This window comes from Zasmidium cellare, assembly GCF_010093935.1.
Source record: "Zasmidium cellare ATCC 36951 unplaced genomic scaffold M409scaffold_37, whole genome shotgun sequence".
Lineage (NCBI taxonomy): Eukaryota > Fungi > Ascomycota > Dothideomycetes > Mycosphaerellales > Mycosphaerellaceae > Zasmidium > Zasmidium cellare.
Genome location: NW_022986981.1, coordinates 150,558 through 167,136, shown reverse-complemented (window position 1 = coordinate 167,136; position 16,579 = coordinate 150,558). Strand labels below are relative to the sequence as shown.

At 54.6% G+C, this 16,579-nt stretch overlaps 8 protein-coding genes across 8 annotated transcripts; 2 read left to right on the top strand and 6 right to left on the bottom strand.

The window, feature by feature from the left end:
• Positions 1-426: 426 nt before the first annotated feature.
• Positions 427-1,827, top strand: M409DRAFT_69324 (uncharacterized protein; the record flags this gene model as incomplete). The annotated part of the gene is made up of 1 exon (XM_033818238.1): positions 427-1,827. One exon carries the CDS (start codon positions 427-429, stop codon positions 1,825-1,827), a length of 1,401 nt encoding a protein of 466 aa, XP_033662988.1.
• A 412-nt stretch (positions 1,828-2,239) lies between these two features.
• Positions 2,240-3,885, bottom strand: M409DRAFT_27476 (uncharacterized protein; the record flags this gene model as incomplete). The annotated part of the gene is made up of 2 exons (XM_033808589.1): positions 2,240-3,741; positions 3,795-3,885. The coding sequence occupies 2 exons, from the start codon at positions 3,883-3,885 to the stop codon at positions 2,240-2,242; spliced, it is 1,593 nt and encodes a 530-aa protein (XP_033662987.1).
• A 916-nt stretch (positions 3,886-4,801) lies between these two features.
• On the bottom strand, positions 4,802-6,374 carry M409DRAFT_69322 (uncharacterized protein; the record flags this gene model as incomplete). Its single annotated transcript, XM_033818237.1, has 2 exons — positions 4,802-5,581; positions 5,643-6,374. 2 exons carry the CDS (start codon positions 6,372-6,374, stop codon positions 4,802-4,804), a joined length of 1,512 nt encoding a protein of 503 aa, XP_033662986.1.
• A 677-nt stretch (positions 6,375-7,051) lies between these two features.
• On the bottom strand, positions 7,052-8,212 carry M409DRAFT_69321 (uncharacterized protein; the record flags this gene model as incomplete). The annotated part of the gene is made up of 2 exons (XM_033818236.1): positions 7,052-7,951; positions 8,015-8,212. 2 exons carry the CDS (start codon positions 8,210-8,212, stop codon positions 7,052-7,054), a joined length of 1,098 nt encoding a protein of 365 aa, XP_033662985.1.
• A 1,255-nt stretch (positions 8,213-9,467) lies between these two features.
• M409DRAFT_69320 (uncharacterized protein) lies at positions 9,468-10,135 on the bottom strand (the record flags this gene model as incomplete). The annotated part of the gene is made up of 3 exons (XM_033818235.1): positions 9,468-9,481; positions 9,711-10,050; positions 10,106-10,135. 3 exons carry the CDS (start codon positions 10,133-10,135, stop codon positions 9,468-9,470), a joined length of 384 nt encoding a protein of 127 aa, XP_033662984.1.
• Positions 10,136-10,609: 474 nt separating this feature from the next.
• M409DRAFT_27471 (uncharacterized protein) lies at positions 10,610-11,488 on the bottom strand (the record flags this gene model as incomplete). Its single annotated transcript, XM_033808588.1, has 1 exon — positions 10,610-11,488. One exon carries the CDS (start codon positions 11,486-11,488, stop codon positions 10,610-10,612), a length of 879 nt encoding a protein of 292 aa, XP_033662983.1.
• A 566-nt stretch (positions 11,489-12,054) lies between these two features.
• On the bottom strand, positions 12,055-12,393 carry M409DRAFT_69319 (uncharacterized protein; the record flags this gene model as incomplete). Its single annotated transcript, XM_033818234.1, has 1 exon — positions 12,055-12,393. The coding sequence occupies one exon, from the start codon at positions 12,391-12,393 to the stop codon at positions 12,055-12,057; it is 339 nt and encodes a 112-aa protein (XP_033662982.1).
• An 881-nt stretch (positions 12,394-13,274) lies between these two features.
• Positions 13,275-14,930, top strand: M409DRAFT_27469 (glycosyltransferase family 15 protein; the record flags this gene model as incomplete). The annotated part of the gene is made up of 2 exons (XM_033808587.1): positions 13,275-14,525; positions 14,577-14,930. 2 exons carry the CDS (start codon positions 13,275-13,277, stop codon positions 14,928-14,930), a joined length of 1,605 nt encoding a protein of 534 aa, XP_033662981.1.
• Between the last annotated feature and the right edge of the window lie 1,649 nt (positions 14,931-16,579).

The window sequence follows — 16,579 nt, the reverse complement described above, 5'->3', positions numbered from 1 at the left end:
TGTCGTCGCGGAGCTGGCGAGCGCGCTATACTGTATCTGGTGTAAGCTTGATATCAGGGGTTTTCTCCAATCGTCGAGGCTGCACCGAGGGATTGCCGACCTTTGCGTGCTGCCGAGTTGCTGCGTGTTTGCTACGATGCAGTGTTTCCAAGGAAGAGAAGCGCAGAAGCGAAGTATTAGAAGACCAGAATGCACAGACTACCGAGTCCATGCTCCACTAGCCATTCAGAGGCCTTGAAAGTGTAGATTCACGAGTTGTTAAACTGCACATGTGTAAAAACATGTATAGGTACCTAGCTTTCACCACCTACCAAACCCGACGGCAAGCGCATTCAGATTCACCTTTTCGAGTCCTCACATGCGTCCACAACTCCAAACCAATGCCACATGATCACCCAGCGATAACACCACCGCAGTGTGCCGACAATGCTCAGCCTGCGAGCTGCAGCACGGCACAATGGCGCCCTGCGACCCTGCGGCCAGCTCTTTCGTAGGAGCACGCGACACATCCAGACAGCGACAGTGACCGACGCCGACATTGCCAGACTCGCCGCGAAGCCATTGCACCCTCTGACCCTCGCCGACTTGTGCAAGCATGGCAGGCCTCCGCTCTCCCAGCAGGCTCTGCTCAACAGCGCCAACTTCACCCTCGAGATCCTGCCCTCGCGACTGGCTCACCGCATCCAGAGTCTACGAGCACTGCCGTACATTGTAGTCGCCAACCCGAACGTCAACAAGATCCATGGCAACTACGTTCATTCCTTGTCGACGCTGCTGCCCTACGCAGAGAGGAGGATTGAGAATCTGGAGGAAGAGATCAAGTTCACAGAGGTCATGGCGGACCTGGTCCAAACCCACAGCAACACCATAGCCATTCTGGCAAGAGGCTTCCTCGAAGCAAGAAAGTACATCACAAAGGACGAGATCACCCGCTTCCTCGACGAACACCTGCGAGCCCGCATCGGCACCCGCCTCGTCGCAGAACAACACATCGCCCTGCACTTCAGCAGCCAACCCCACAAAGACCTCTCCGACAACCCTCACGACGAAGCACCCCCCTCCTACATCGGCGTCATCGACACGGCCCTCAGACCCGCCGACATCATCCACTCCTGCGAGCACATGGTCGGCGAGATCTGCGAGCTCAAATACGGCGTGCGGCCCACCATTACCATCATCGGCGACCCAGACGCCACAATCGCCCACATCCCCATGCACATCGAGTACATCCTCACCGAACTGCTGAAGAACAGCTTCCGCGCCGTGATCGAGAACGGCATGGAAAAGGAACCCATCGAAATCACCATCGCCCCCGCCCCCGCGGCCGAAAACACCCACGCCATGCACGAGAAACTGCAGAAACAGCGTGCGCTGAACGAAGAAGTCGGGGCCCCCGTCGGCGTGGTGAGCAACTACGACCAAGGCAGCGTCGACCACGCCTCAGGATCCAACGGCCCAGCGTCCGCCAACTCAGCCAACATCCGGCCGTTAGACAAACAAACCCCCGGCGTCACAATCCGCATCCGCGACCGCGGCGGCGGCATCAGCCCAGAGAACTACGCGAAGCTGTGGGAGTATGGATTCACGACGTTCAACGAGGACGAGATTATGGATAAGGTCAGTGGAGGACGAGGCGGGGTGGACGCTCTGGACGCTATCAGCGGTGGTGCAGGTGGCGGCAGCAGTCTGGCGGGTCTAGGCTATGGACTGCCACTGGGACGGGCGTATGCGGAGTATTTCGGCGGCGGCATTGCCGTGCAGAGTCTTTGGGGCTGGGGCACGGATGTGTATCTCAGTCTCCGAGGGGTGGGGAGTGTGGTGCAATGACGGATAGGAGGTGATGATGGAATGGCTGAGCAGGACTTGGTCTCGAGGGCGAATGAGACGATGGTCGAGTAACAGGCTTGACTGATGAAATACGAAGTCCAGTAAGGACTCGATATCGAAGTCGAGGAATCGACTTCAATGAAATGAGAAATGTTTTCAAAAGTGACTTCAGCATGAACGACCTTTCAACTTATGATAGGGAGCTCGTTCTTCTCGCTATGTGCTGCGAGGCATGTGATATGCTCTCTTGGATCTATCCGGCATCAAAAGTGCTCTCAAGTCGCCTCCCGTGATCATCTATCCCTATTCGAGGACAACTCATCCATCTAAGACGCCCTACCCGCTAATCCAATCAAAAGACCCGATCGATCGCTCGCTCCAAAAACAACACAAAAGAATCTCTTACCCTCATTCAAGCCTCCCTCCCCCTCCGATCCCTCCTCGCCTCCTTCATCAAATCCACCTTCTCCTGCCGGATACACCACAAACTCCAAAGCACGCCCACCACCGACGAGCAGAGCGTAACATAGTACGCGCTCGCGTAACAGTTTCTTCCTTCATCGCACGTCCTCTCGCCTCCGTTATCGCCAGGTCCACTCTTAAAGGCCGAGTGGCGATCGAGGATGATGCCGTATGCGAGGTTGTAGACGTTTCCTGACAGGACGGGCGCCCAGGTCATGCAGCCCCAGTTGATGCCGAGACCGCCTGCGCCGAAGGCATCGGCGACGAGGGCTGGGTAGACTCCGAAAAGGACGCCGTAGGCGAGGCCTGTGAGTCCGGAGAGCCAGAAGAGGTGGTGGGGGTTCTCGAGGGTGAGGGCTATGACTTGGGCGCCGACGAAGATGGAGGCAGAGGCGACGAGTGTCCAGAAACGCGAGGCGTGGCGGTGGATGAGGAAGTCAGAGCCGATTCCTGAGGCGAGGCGGCCGAGGAATGAGCAGAAGGAGAGGATGCTGACGTGGGTGAGTTGGCGTTTGAGGATGAAGTCTTTGCTGGCGGAGTCGTCGTAGTGGTGCCACAGGGCTTTGGCGTTGTTTCCTATATTGTTGATGGTCATGAGGCCGACGCCGCAGAGGAGGGATAGCATGACGAAGAGCTGCCAGAATTTCGGTGTTCGTAGAAGTGCCCAGCCGGTGATCTCAGGGCGGTTGTGGGCGTGAAAGGGGTTCTTCGTTTCCGGGCCAATGTCTCCAGGACCTTCTTCGTCAGAGCCCATCAACGAGGACACTTCAGAAGCTGGTTCGTTACGGACGCTACCCTTGCTCCCGCCTCTTGAATGCGACTGACGAGAATTCGTTCTATGCATCCTCGTGCTCTCACCAAAAGAGTCGTTCCTCTTCGCACTCGCTTGTTCGTCCTCTGGCACAACTCCATACGCTCCAGACTCGTCTCCTGGTACCGCAGGCACAATCGTGAGGAAGATCATGCCAAAGGCCGTCATGGCAGTCGTTCCAAAAGCCAGCAGTTCCAACATTCCACTGGTGTCCCCATTGAACAGCAATGCCGCAAGGCTCGTATAGAAGAAAGCGCTCAATCCAAACGCACTCAATGGAAACGCCGTCGCCGTCCCTCGATGTTGCGGCCAATTGCTTGCACTCGCCTTGATTGCCGCGCTGAACGCAGTGCATCCTCCCATGCCCGTCAAGAGCCCAAAGAAACACAGCAATGGCACACTCATACTGCCGGGTCCATTATCGTACGCGCTCTTCAAAGGGAAGTATCCTGCAGCGAGACATATGCAGCCCATCACAACTCCCCATCTCGGTCCTCTTGAGTCTATCAGGATCCCGCCGGGTATGCCCATGGCGTACATGCCTATGTTCCCGGCATTGCCAATCAGATTGATGTCGGTCGCGGAGAGTTGGAGGCGGTCGGCGAACTGAGGGGCCCAGGCGGAGAAGCCATAGTTGGTGCCTGTGGAATGCCATTAGCAATGCAATTGATTGACCTGATACCGAGGAACATACCGCAGCTCAACGCAATAATCGTCGCCGCAACGGAGGCCAATATTCTCGAACTCCGATGGGTTTGCTCCGCCGGGGATTGTTGAGCGTGCATCTTGAGTAGTTGTAGGTTTAGGTGTCGAAGGAGAGAGAAATCAAAGACTCATCCAGCGAGTCGTCGGAGTTCCAATTGACGTCAAGAAAGCGTGCGCGCTATCGTCAATCCGTATCAGGCCGTGCGTGCCGTGGTGCGTATGCTCATACGTAGACGTGGCCACGCATTGGAGTGCCGAACGTTGAGAAGTCGTGGTCGCAGGGAAAGAGAAGAGAACATGAAGGTCAAGAAGACATAGTGACGACTGGATTGATTGCCGGGTCACGACAGGCAGGCGAGGACGGTATCAGCACGCAAGCACCAAACGACTGACTGAGATGTGAGCCGCGAGTGAGGGAGCGTGAAAGTTGGCCGCGGATTGTCGCGAATGGCCGAGATAGGAAGGATCATGGCGGCACTGACTTCCGAAGCTCGGCATTGGTCGTGGTCGAGGCAAGGGCAAGGGCAGGGGTTGAAAGAAGGGTCTCCGATATCTCTGAATGTCGATGACCGTCTCTACAACAACATCGGTACTTCATCTTCAATATTGTCCCATGGACGGCAGCGTCCCATTTTCAAGTGAGGAGATCGAAGCAACCAATGTGCACCTATCCGGCACTCAACAGTTTGCTAGTCAGGTACCCGAACCGAAGTGGTGTGCAGCATGCCTGTCGGTAGCACGTGAGCTGCTTCAAGGTACATATACGTACCCTTCAACGCATATGACATTGAGTATGGAAAGCACAAAACATCAAAAAGCATCTCACAGAACTCTGCAGAAGCCGTGAAACGAGACCAGAACTGCTCCATCGACTCGAGATCTCGATTCGGCTCTCATATTCTCATCATCATAACACCGTTCGTTCATAACATACATATTGTATCCTTCCTCCCTTCTCATACACACACCCTATCCCACCAACCCCCTCCCCCCTCTCTACCTCCTCACAATCTCCACCTCCAACCCATGCCACTTCGTCGGAAAGCTCCCCCTCTCACACCAAACCCCACCCCCAGGCCCGGGCTTCCCATCCAACTCATTCAACACCCTCAAATCAAAATTCAAATAAAAGCTCGCCAGCACCTTGCTCATACTCACCCACACCGTGTGCATGCCAATACACTTGCGACTCGGGCCGCCGAAACTCAGATTTCGCGTCTCCATGTCGTTGCGGCGCGCTTTGTCGGCTTCGAGCCAGCGTTCGGGTTTGAAGGACTCGGTGTCCGGGCCGAAGATGGTAGTGTTGAGGCCGAGTTGTTTGGAGTTCATGCCGACGGTGTAGCCCGAGGGGATGTAGTGGCCGTCGATTTCGATGCCTTCGGAGGGGGCCGTGCGTGGGAGGGAGATGGCGACGTTGGGCCAGAGGCGGAGGGCTTCGTGCAGGCAGGCTTGGAGGTAGGGGAGTTTGGCTGCTGCGTCGTAGGGGACGGGCGTGTCTTTGCTGATGTGTCCGCCGGCGACTGCGGCGTCGAGTTCGGAGCGCAGACGGGCTAGGACGGGTGGGTTGCTGCTGATGCCGACGACTGCGGCGGCGAGCGTCCAGGACATGGTGTCGACGCCGGCGCCGAGATCTGTCAATGCGAGGCGGGTGCCCCAGTTCTCGATGAAGGCTGGCTGGGTTTTGGAGAGGCGGCGGAAGTCGTCCAAGATGCAAGGCTTCGTGTCCTTGCCCTCAGCCGTCGCCTGGCCATGCGCAATGATCTTGCCGACGCAGTACTATCAATCATCAAATCAGCATCTCTCCTGACCATCCCATCGATCCCAACGCAAGACTCACTGGAAACACAGGCAAATTGATACTACTCCCACTAAAAATCACCTTCCTCGGCATAAACCTCTTATCAAACTCATTCAGCCAAGGCAGATACCCCATCCATCCCCACCACTCCCACATCTTATCCATGCCATGCATATGCCCATCATCGCTGCCCTTCTCGACCGCCCCATACTCCTTCCCAAACGTCATCTCCGTCATAACATCCACATTCATAATCTCCCACTCATAATACACATCCACCACTTTCCCCTCCCCACCGACACTACTCAACCGCGTCACCATCCGCCGGATATTGTTATCCACGTAATGTTCGTGCTTCTTCGCATTCGCCACCGCGTACACCGGCGCCGCGTAGCGTTTCTGCGTGCGCAGCTTCGCGATGTTCATCTCGGGCAGCATGTCCAGTTTCTCCCAGTCCTCCGGCTGGGACATGTCGGTGGGCGCTTCGTAGAACCTGCCCTTTTGGAACCTCGTCCCGGCGCCATAGACGGTCTTGAAGTAGGCTGGGTTGGAGAAGATGATTTCATCCGGGCTGATGCGCACGACGGAGCCGTATTGCTTGTGGAGGTCGATGTCGAGGCGGGGACGGCGGGCGTTGTAGCCTTGCCAGGTGATCCAGAGGGGTGTGAGGCTTGCGAGGAGGGGGCCGGGGACTTTGGAGAGGGGGTGGAGGTAGCGGTTGTAGAGGAAGTAGGCGAGGAGGAGGGCGACGGGGAGGTAGAGGAACCACATTTTTCTTTTGCGTGGAGTGGGGAGAAGGAGAGCACAGGAGGAGGTCGCAGCGAAGACAGAGCAAGAAGATCAAAGGGAATCTCACAGAGCACTGTTTACTATATCAAGAAAACAGTGCGCTTACCTATAAACCTTTCGTCAGTACGCAGCTCCCAAGCAAGAAGAGAAAGCCACCGCCAATGAAGAAGGATCTCCTAGGCCCGCCGCCGTCGGTATTTCGCTCGTTCTTCTTACTCCAAGAAGGCTATACGCGCTCCAAGCAGGGTAGATGTAGAGTGTAGTCTGGAGCTGAAGGCTTGTTGATCCTGAGGGTTATCCGTACGGCTGAAGTGGTAAGAGTGGTGTAGTAACAAGCTCCGACCACATCCGCTAATGGCTCGTGGTTTGGTAGGGCAGACTCTTGGGTTCTCGCGTTGTCTTGTTCGCGAACCACTACTACTCCGAGTTTCGCAGGATGTTATAGGATCGGGATGCCTTGGAAATTCTAGTAGTAGGACGCCGCATCTCGCTCTCTGGTCACGGCCGAATATCCGCTGTACGACACAAGGAGTCCCAGTAGCCGTCTCGCAGGTATTGAACCCATCTGGTGTGTATTCGTGTGATATATCGGCATCGCTGCCAAAGGGGTATCTGTTCAAGACATCCATCCTACCGCCGAATCAACACCCCCAAGACAATCAAAAATAATCGCCAAACTTCCCCAGGACATCGCCACCCTTCAACTCGCCATGCAGACCATTCAACGCATCAAAATGAGCAGCAAACTCATGTCCACGGAGTCGCTCAGCCTCCATATCCTCCCACGTCCAATCATCCTCGGTGCTCTCTGCACTCTTGCTCACATCTGCGAGCTTCGAGCTGAGTTCGTCAGCATTCGCACCTGTGGTGCCGTTTGCGGCAGGTGTCGCAGGGGTGAATATCGCCGGCGTGTCCGACACGGATTCGGATCTTGGAGGGTATCCCACGCCGGCCGGTCGAGGTGGTAGGAGTCGAGACCTCTCCAGTACGATCTCCGGGTTGACCGTGAGTCGGCCCTTCTTGAAGACGTATCGCGACACACTCGTCGCGAAGATGTGTTTCGAAAGGTCCTGCTCTTCTTTCCTCTGCGCTGCGCGTTGCTTCTTCGAGTTCTTCCACGGTTGCAGAACGTACGAGTCTGGCTTAATCACGCCCTTCTTCACGATGTGCGAGACTAGATATAGCCATTTCCGATCCCATGACAGAACTCTTGTGTATATCTCAAACCCTTGCAAGGGCTCAATCTGTTTCTGGAAGAAGCAGCTCACGGCTCCCAAAGCCACGACATAGTTGCCCTTGACTTCTATTTGAGAAGTGGGTAGACCCTCCTCATCACCAGCATTCAATCTCGCCAGTCCAGTGCGTATCAAAGCCCCCACGGCGTGAGCACGCGAGACGTCGAGATCGGCAAAGTACGTCGAATTCGACTTGTGAAAGTTGTAATCCGTATCGTAGAGCGTATTATATGACTCCGTGACCATAGGAGCGAAGAGGTGCTTCGGCGGTATAGGACGGCGTTGGAAGTAGATTTGGTATATGATGCCTCGCAGTACTCGGATCTCCCATAGTCAGCATTCCCCGTCCACAAGAATCACTCAACCTTTCTGCTCCTGTAGACTCACATGCCAAACCCCCGGAATATTCTTGAAATTCACCAACGCCGCTCCGGCGACCAATGCCTTGAGCATATTCGAGCTCGCCGACGTCCCCAGGTACTCGACGAGGAGTTCTTGCACGGCAGGGTTTCTCCACGCCGCGATGATGGCTGCTGTGATGGCTAGGGTCCCGCCGACCACCGGTAACCTGGTCGAGGCCGACATTCCTTTAAACGAGAGTGTGTTGAAAGAATGTAGTTTCTTGGGGACGACGATATGGCTCGGCAAAGGTCCGTTCCAGTTACCGGGTTATCGATCTGCCGGATGACGTGAACGCGTTGACGCGGAGGACAGAGCGAGTGAGGCGTTTGTTCAACTGGGGAGACGTTGATATATGATGCTATTCTTCACCATAGCAGTCTCTCGACCTTCATCAAGTCGGTCCATAAGCCGAAGAGGCCATGGTACGAAAGCGACGGGCCCGGCCATTAAGTCGGGCACTTCGGTCGTGAACGATCACGTTCAGCGTATCAGCTTTCGCTGGCGCTGAGCCTCGGCATGTGTTTAGGGAGCGATGGCTCTATTAGTTCCTCCGGGAGCCGTCGTTTACATAGAAACAGTTGAAATAGCAGTTCGTCTATATTGATACGGAAGAACGAGAACGATGACGATGAAAAGAAGGGCACGACGCCCTCAAGGAACGACTGTCGAGGCTTACAAGTCTGGTTCATGACAGCGTCCTTGTCGTGCTCGCGACGCAGTCTTCGTTCACCCACTTTTAATGACGGACGCTGTTGTCCCGAACAAGTGATGTTGATGTTCACTGGAGACCTTAGTACACTGGAGAACGTGGTTGTGAAGTCAGGTGTCACCAGTTGACTGTATTCCGTAGCACCGCAAGTAGCCGCAAGGCCGTGAAGCAAACAAGTCACAGAGGCGTCACTTCAAAATACCCCCCAGTACTAACCAACAGACCCAATTGCCAATCAACCCTCCGACCATGGCAACAACCCTCCTAACACTACCCGCAGAGCTCCGCAACAGAATCTACGAGTTCATCATTCGCCCGTTCGACGACTCAAATGGATACACGTCCTTCAGCGAGGCGATTCAACAACAGCCCGCGCTGCTTCATACATGTCGACAGCTACGCAACGAGCTACGGCCTATGTACTTCTCCAGCCTGAGGCTTGTCGTCAAAGTCACAGCGCCGGAGATCCAGAACTTCATATGTTTCCTGCAAGCCGCCGACGAGCGCATGATCTCAACATTGCGGAGGCTGAGCTCGACTTTGCCGTGCGCCGGATACCCCGAGTTCAGTCACATGCAGCGGTGCGTTCAACCACACAGCGTGCTATACGACATCGAAGCCTCAGCAACAGGACGATTCGAGTTGACCGAGCACCATGGGTTTTGGCTCGGGGAAGCCGCGCGGTTGAGTTTCGGCGCCATGATGCATCGTACTGATAAGTTGGGATACTCAACGTGTTCCAACTGGGGTGTGTTGCCGGTTCGAGTCGAAGGTTGGAAGGGCGGCCGCTTTCGAACGAAGGTGCTGCTGGCGCTCATCGATGGCCTCTGCGCCGACAAAATGGTGGCCCCAGGTCTAGCACAACGAGCAAGAACCACATCGACATAGACCATGAATACCACGCCCAGCGCGTCTGTTCATAGAGTGGAGATTCTTCGTCCTGCACTTCATGTCACTTTCCCCCAAACCAACCCATCCACCCCTTCCCAGCACCCTCCCTCTTCTCCCCCTCAGCAATAGCATGCACCTTCGTCGCCTCCAAAATCTCCGGCCTCGGCGCCCTCAACTCCTCCTCCTGATGCCTCGTAACCTCCGTACTCCCACCCTGCTCTTCAATCGCCAATCTCCTCGCCCTCGCGGCCAGTCTCCTCTCCTTCAATCTTGCCAGCTCCTCTGCAATGTCCTCTCTGTCGAAGGGGATGTCGTGTGTTTGGCTTCGCTTGGGCCAGAAATCGGGCACGGCGAATCGTGAGTCGAGGTTGATGCCGAAGTAGTACATGAAGCCGATGGGGAACATGATGTACATGCCGAACTGCGATTTGATGTTAGTTGGGAGTGATGGCTTTTGGCGTGAGGATTTGACTGACTTTGAATACTTCGAGATTGGGGCCGCCCATTTTGAAAAATTGCGATGGTGATTGCTGGACGTGATTGTGGATAGGGAGGAGCGGGGGGAAGAATGGATGTATTGAAGAAGTCGATGACCTGACGATTGGCTGATGATTCGCGAGAGCTTGGTCCGTGCTTGGAAACACAGACCTCACCTTGTCCTACTCACATGGCTACGAATATTTATGCGAGCTGAGTCTGGTTCATCAGATGGAATCTCATGGCTATACTGCTTATTCTGATGGGAATTCATGCTTGTTATGGCGCTTTCGATGCCCTGTTCCATCTCATGTCTGTAAAAGCAGGAACCCGTGTTGACTTCTGCTCCCTCGCTCCCACGCACAGAGCAAACAAACTCTCTCTGGTAGGTAGCATACTTGCTACTAGAAACTCATGCCCGCCCTTCCTATCCCTGCCTTTGATCTACTCTCTCTTCCAGAAACTCCTCGGGCGCGATCATACTGGACTTCTGGCTTAGGTCCTCAGTCCTTGTATATCACGCCTTTCTTCGTGCTCGGATCCTCCACTCCATAGTCTTCCGTCGTGCAGAACAGCAAAGCATCTCCGAGCTCCTGATGAAAGGCGACACCAGCAAGTTTGATGTCGAACATTTCGGCTCTTGGGAGGAAGATGCAGCTGCTGTCCCCATGTCCCTCAGTTTCAAATTCTTGACTCATCTTGTCGCACATCTCCACGATGTCTCTGATTCGCAATCCCATCTGTCTACGGACGACGATGATGCGGCCTCCACAACGAAGCTTGACGGCGTTCGCTGGAGGCTGGCACAAGAACATGTCGAGGTAAGAAGGCTCCAAGAATGAATTAGAGTATTTTGCCGTTTGCGTGATGAATGCAAGTAAGTCTTTGCTTGCGACAACGATGAGCTCACCACAGTCAGCCCTGTTGTGTGGGTGGCTGTCACTATCGAATGTCGAAGTGACCTTGAACAGTGGATTGAGAGAGGCCTGCAGCGCAACTCTCATGCCAGGTTCCACGGTGTCCAGAGCAACGGATTCCACCGCATAGGTTCGGAACCAGTAGTCGAACATGCACTCTTCATCATCGGCGTACTCATCGTCCAAGTATTCGAACTTTCGGAAAGCACGCTTGGCCACAGCAGGTGTGAAGAACAGCTTCTTTTGAATCTCCTTGCTCCCAGCAATCGTAGCTTTCCACTGCTTGCTCACACGCTGACTCGTGAGCAGTGTCTTCAAGGGGACGTCGACGAGGATCTTCTCGATGAGTTCGGCTGTGTTGAAGACGGCGTCCGCTGCGATGCCATCGTACTCAGGCGGTTCTTCAGTGGTCGCCTTGGGAGTCTTGGATGGTGGTGGTGGTGGTGGTGATGGATCTGGAGCCATGACGTTGGACCTCGAGGGGCTTGGACGTGGTGTGCGATGTTGAGCGGGGTTGAAGAGGTTTGAGAGCTTGAAGTAGGCTCGGGAGGTGCCGCTGTTTGCATGTGAGCGTGAGTGAAGCAAAATTGGCCAGTGCGCCTTCAAAAGACTTGCATGTGACTGGCTTGTGACAAGCCCGTCTCAAGGCTTCGTTGGATTTGCAAAACAGGTGTGAACCGAACAAGAGAGGCACGAATGAAGGTACCTTCCGCAAAGGCTCACCTTACCATGTCCAAATCTATCTTCCAGTGCTCAAGGCATACGACTTGGGGTGTGGTTGTGATATTGGCGACCTTGGTGGCGGGCGCGACATCTGGAGCGGCAGGTTTGCTCGAATGTGGCCAATGTCTGGTGCTCTTGATCACTGCTTCCACGACGGCTTGCCCCAGCGTTCATGTGGCTTCACGTTCCTCCGTCATAGTCCTCGTCACTCGTGTCCCAAGCAGCCTCTCATGATCGACCTTTGTCGACTAGGTACGACGGAAGAGGTCATGGTTTATCAGGTCATATCTTCAATCCTCCACACCCGCTCATCTCAGCACTTGACTCGCACTCCCCACCCAACGCGCACCAGCACTGGCCTGTCCCTCCTTCTTGGGCGGTCCCTCAGACATCAACCTCTCCAACCCAAGATCCCTCCACGCCGGTTCACGAGCCTTGTTCTGCGCCCTCTGAATGCCAAATGCAGCGTGCTGATCCGGGACTACATCGTCCTCATCATCTGGGTTGATCGGCTGGTGCTGGGCGGCGACATTGATCTCCTCGGCGGGCAGTTTGATGCGTGTGAAGTCCGCGAGCAGATCGGCATGGTGGGCAGCGTGGAGGTGCAGGTGGGTGAAGGAGGAATCGCGCGACTGATATGACTGCATATTAGCACGGCAATGGTCTATTTACAGACGAGGCTTTGCTGTACCATGTTGGAGTCGTTCCTTAGTTGTTGTTTGATGTGAAGTCGAGATCCCAGATCCCTGCGTCGCCGCTTGACGACCTGCGTTCTCGCTCGGTGGTGGTTGCTATTGATGTCGCCACACGCAATGTTTGTTTTAGGTACGTACAATACGTACTTGTCGCGGTTGAGATGGACCAACCGGTCGCGTAAAGTACCTGCACGCTACAGCGTACCCGGACGCCACTGGCGCTGTTTGCGGTTAAGACGTCTCGAGCTGCCAAGAACAGTTACGCAAGCTCGCGACTGCTGATGAGCTCCTGAGCGGCGAATGGCCGCCAAATTTCTTCAATTGTGCGCACCCCCAATCGCAGCGCCGCCGTCGAGCAGAATCAGTAATCGTGCCGTACCTGCGGTAATTGGCGCGTATTGCGTGTGGATTCTGGCCCTTCGCGAATCGGTTGAATTGCTCGCGGCTGTGGTGCAGGGGCTCGAGCGTTGCGTGCGGCTCCTCCACCACCAACCTCTCACAGTCCACCTCTCTCTCCAGGGAGACTTTGCGGACCCCAGCAGCAGCCACACCACCATCACCGCCGCCGACGGACAGCACCACGACGTTCACGCTTTGCACCACCCCTTCATCGCCTCGTTACGATTGATGCGGCCACGATAGCGACGCCATCGCAGTCCTTACGCCTCGCTCCTTCCAGTCGCTCGTTACACCTCGCCCTCCAGCCGCATTTGCGCTGAGCATCCACGAGCGCAAGCCCTTCCTGCAGCAAACATCGCCTGCACGACTGGTCGAGCGGCCTTTGCGACTGACAACACGCCCAATCTTGGCCCATCAGGGCCCCATCCGCTGCCATGGACGTGCTAAAAGGGATCCAAAAACGCCTACCCTCTACAGACGACTTGCCGACCCTCAAGGCGTTACAATACTCATCGCTCAAGGATGCATCAGGCAAGATCGCGCCGAGGCTGTCCTTCTTCAAGAAGAGGATACGCATCCGCGGCAACAGCAAATTCAGCATACCGCTCTATCTGGTTCTGCTGTTCCCTTGTATAGTAGTCATAGTAATATTGCTTCTCTTCTTGCGGCATCCTGCATCGCCCGGGAGCAGGCTAATACCAACCGGCGCACCGCCGAGCATACGAAAGATCAGCGAAAAGCACGACAAGGTCTTCGTCAACGGCTGCTTAGACCCCAAGATCACCGCCAAGGAGCACCCCCGAGCAAACGCAGCATTTGTTGTCCTGGCACGGAACAAGGAGTTGGACGGTGTGATTGAGAGTTTGAAGAGCGTGGAAAGACACTTCAATCGCTGGTTCCACTACCCATACGTCTTCCTCAACGATGGCGAGTTCAACAGCACCTTCAAGGAGACAGTGACAAATTATACCAGTTCGCCTGTCGAGTTTGGCACAATTGGACCAGAACATTGGGGATATCCAAACTGGACAGACGCGAATGTCGCCAAGGAGGGTATCCGCAAGCAGGGTGACCAGGCTATCATGTACGGTGGCATGGAATCATATCACCACATGTGTCGATTCTACTCTGGCTTCTTCTACAAACACGAACTGCTTCAGAAGTACGAATGGTATTGGCGAGTGGAGCCCGAGATCAAGTACTTTTGCGACATCACCTACGACCCCTTCATCCATATGGCTCGCAACAACAAGACGTATGGTTTTACCATTGCCGTCAAGGAGCTGAAAGAGACTGTCCCAAACATCTTCAGATACGCATCTGCGTATAAGAGGAAGCACAACTTGAAGTCGCAGGGTCTGTGGGAGATGTTTGTCGAGCCAAAGGAGGGCTACAACCAAGATGGCACGCCAAAGCCAGGTACCATCCCACCTGAGGAGTTGCCCAAGGAAGATCCGAAGTACCAGGACGAGAAGCACAAGCCATTGCCAGAAGACATTCTGCGTACAGAGCCTGGACAAGGATCTCTTCCTGACATTGACCCTGAAGCCATGGAGGGCGAGATCTACAACATGTGCCATTTCTGGTCCAACTTTGAGATTGCACGCCTCGACTTCTTCCGCAGTCAGGAGTACGAAGACTTCTTCAACATGATGGACCGATCAGGTGGGTTCTGGATGGAAAGAGTAAGTCGAGTCTACATCATATCACGGTATGCACGAGCTAATTAATTCCAGTGGGGTGACGCACCAATCCACTCCCTCGCCGCTGGTGCCCTTCTGTCACCCAAGGACATCCACTACTTCCGCGATTTCGGCTACAGACACACCACCATCCAGCACTGCCCCGCGAATGCGCCGGCACGTCAGCTAGAAAGAGAACCATATCTCGAGACGACGACCACAGACGAGAAAGCACGACGAGAAGAAGACGACTACTGGGCGAAATGGGATACACCTCAAGAGAACGGAGTCGGCTGCAGATGTCGCTGCGATACAGACATTGTCGACGTGGAAGGTAAAGAGGGCAGCTGCATACCCGAATGGGTGGAAATCGCAGGCGGATATATCACACCTCAAGGACCCGGCTGAACGCAGTGATGATGCAAACGTAATGGCAGGAGAAACCAGATATACCAACGAATCGTCAGAATTGGGAAAGGCAAGGGGAAAGTGTCGGCGTTTGAGAATTGTGAATTGCCTCTTTGATGTGTGTTCCCCCCATCATCATCATCGTTGCTTTGCTGCTGCTGCACCGTCGTGTTGTCGTTTTTGCAAGCGAATCATCTTTGCATTGGGTTGGCGTGTCAAATGGGATTTCTAGGATTGTTTGTTCTTTGGGATGTTTCTCTCCCAGAACAATCTGTCCTCCGATGTGTACAGGCAGGCTAAAGGGTTATTAGTACTACTACTACCATCACTGGTGGACTTTGTTGGTTGCTTCTTCGTTATCTGCGCTCTACTACTATACTACTGCTAGCTTTTATTCAGAACAGTTACGGTCCTTCTATCTGCGTGGGAAGCAGCGCAGGTAGAGGGGGGAAATCTTGAGAGAGAAAAGGATATTAGTTTGCTTCATGAACGTTATCTTGAGTGTTAATTCCTTTGAGACTGGTGATGTTAACAAGAAGACTAGAATGTGCTTGCAACATGCAGCGTCGAGGGCAACATGAAGTTACTGCAGTGAGACGTAAGGCCATCAAGGTCGCGAAAGCAGTAAGGTATCTTATTGTGGTTCGTGACTTCACGTCTATTTGGTCTACTATACTCTCTACTTTCTTCGTCTCTTACCTAGGAGGTACACGTCCCAAGGGAACGACCTGGCCTGGCTCTCGTAAGCCCAAGAACATCGACTCCTACGTCTTCCCTCCCATGCGGCATTTCTTCGCCTCATCCTCCCTGAACGTCTGAACGTCAGTCTTCCTAGCGACTCTCTCCCTCCTCGCATTCCCAAGCCTCGAAACTCGCATATACCACTCCTATCTACCGGCACGACGGGAATTGCTTTCCTAGGTTATTATGCACCTGTCATCTTGTCGTCATGGAGCAGTGTTCTTATCAAGCAGCGCCCTCATCAAGCAGCATGCATGTCTTGCATCAACGGATCACGGAGGAATGCCATGTGCGCACAGCAGGGAGCCAGCAGCCGATCCACCTATCACTTTCACTCAGCGAGCTTGGGTCTTGATGTCCGGGGGAAGTTCTTGCGATGGGTGATGGGTGATGGGATGCGGTGGAGTAGAGGTTGAGGACAGCATGGCTGGGCCACGAAGACCAGACAACAACGGATTCCCGCGAAGAAACAACAACGACTCCGCCCAGCGACGTCGGCTGCCACCACGTTCCACGGCATTATCTCGCAGACCCGGATGCCAATCTCCACGCCTCCATAAGAAGTCGAAGTGCAGGAGCCGGTTGCAGCAAAACTGCAATGATCCCATTGGGAGGTAGCTTACTGCTTCAGGCAAGGCCGACTACCTCCTCGCAGAGGCCTAGCTTACCAGAGAGCTGCAGAAAGCTTGCTTGCTGTGATCTCATGCAGCAGCAGAGGACTGGAGGAGCTCTCTGCTGGTTGTTTCACTGGGACATGGCTTTTCCTGAGTTGGACCTGACCGGAGCTACCTATACAACAAGGTTATGTGGACGGATGGTATCGATCGCACCCAGCCGCGGAGACACGGGAAGAGGGTCAGGCAGGATATAAATTGGTTGGTGAGGTCGCTCTCAGTTGTCTCGTTTCT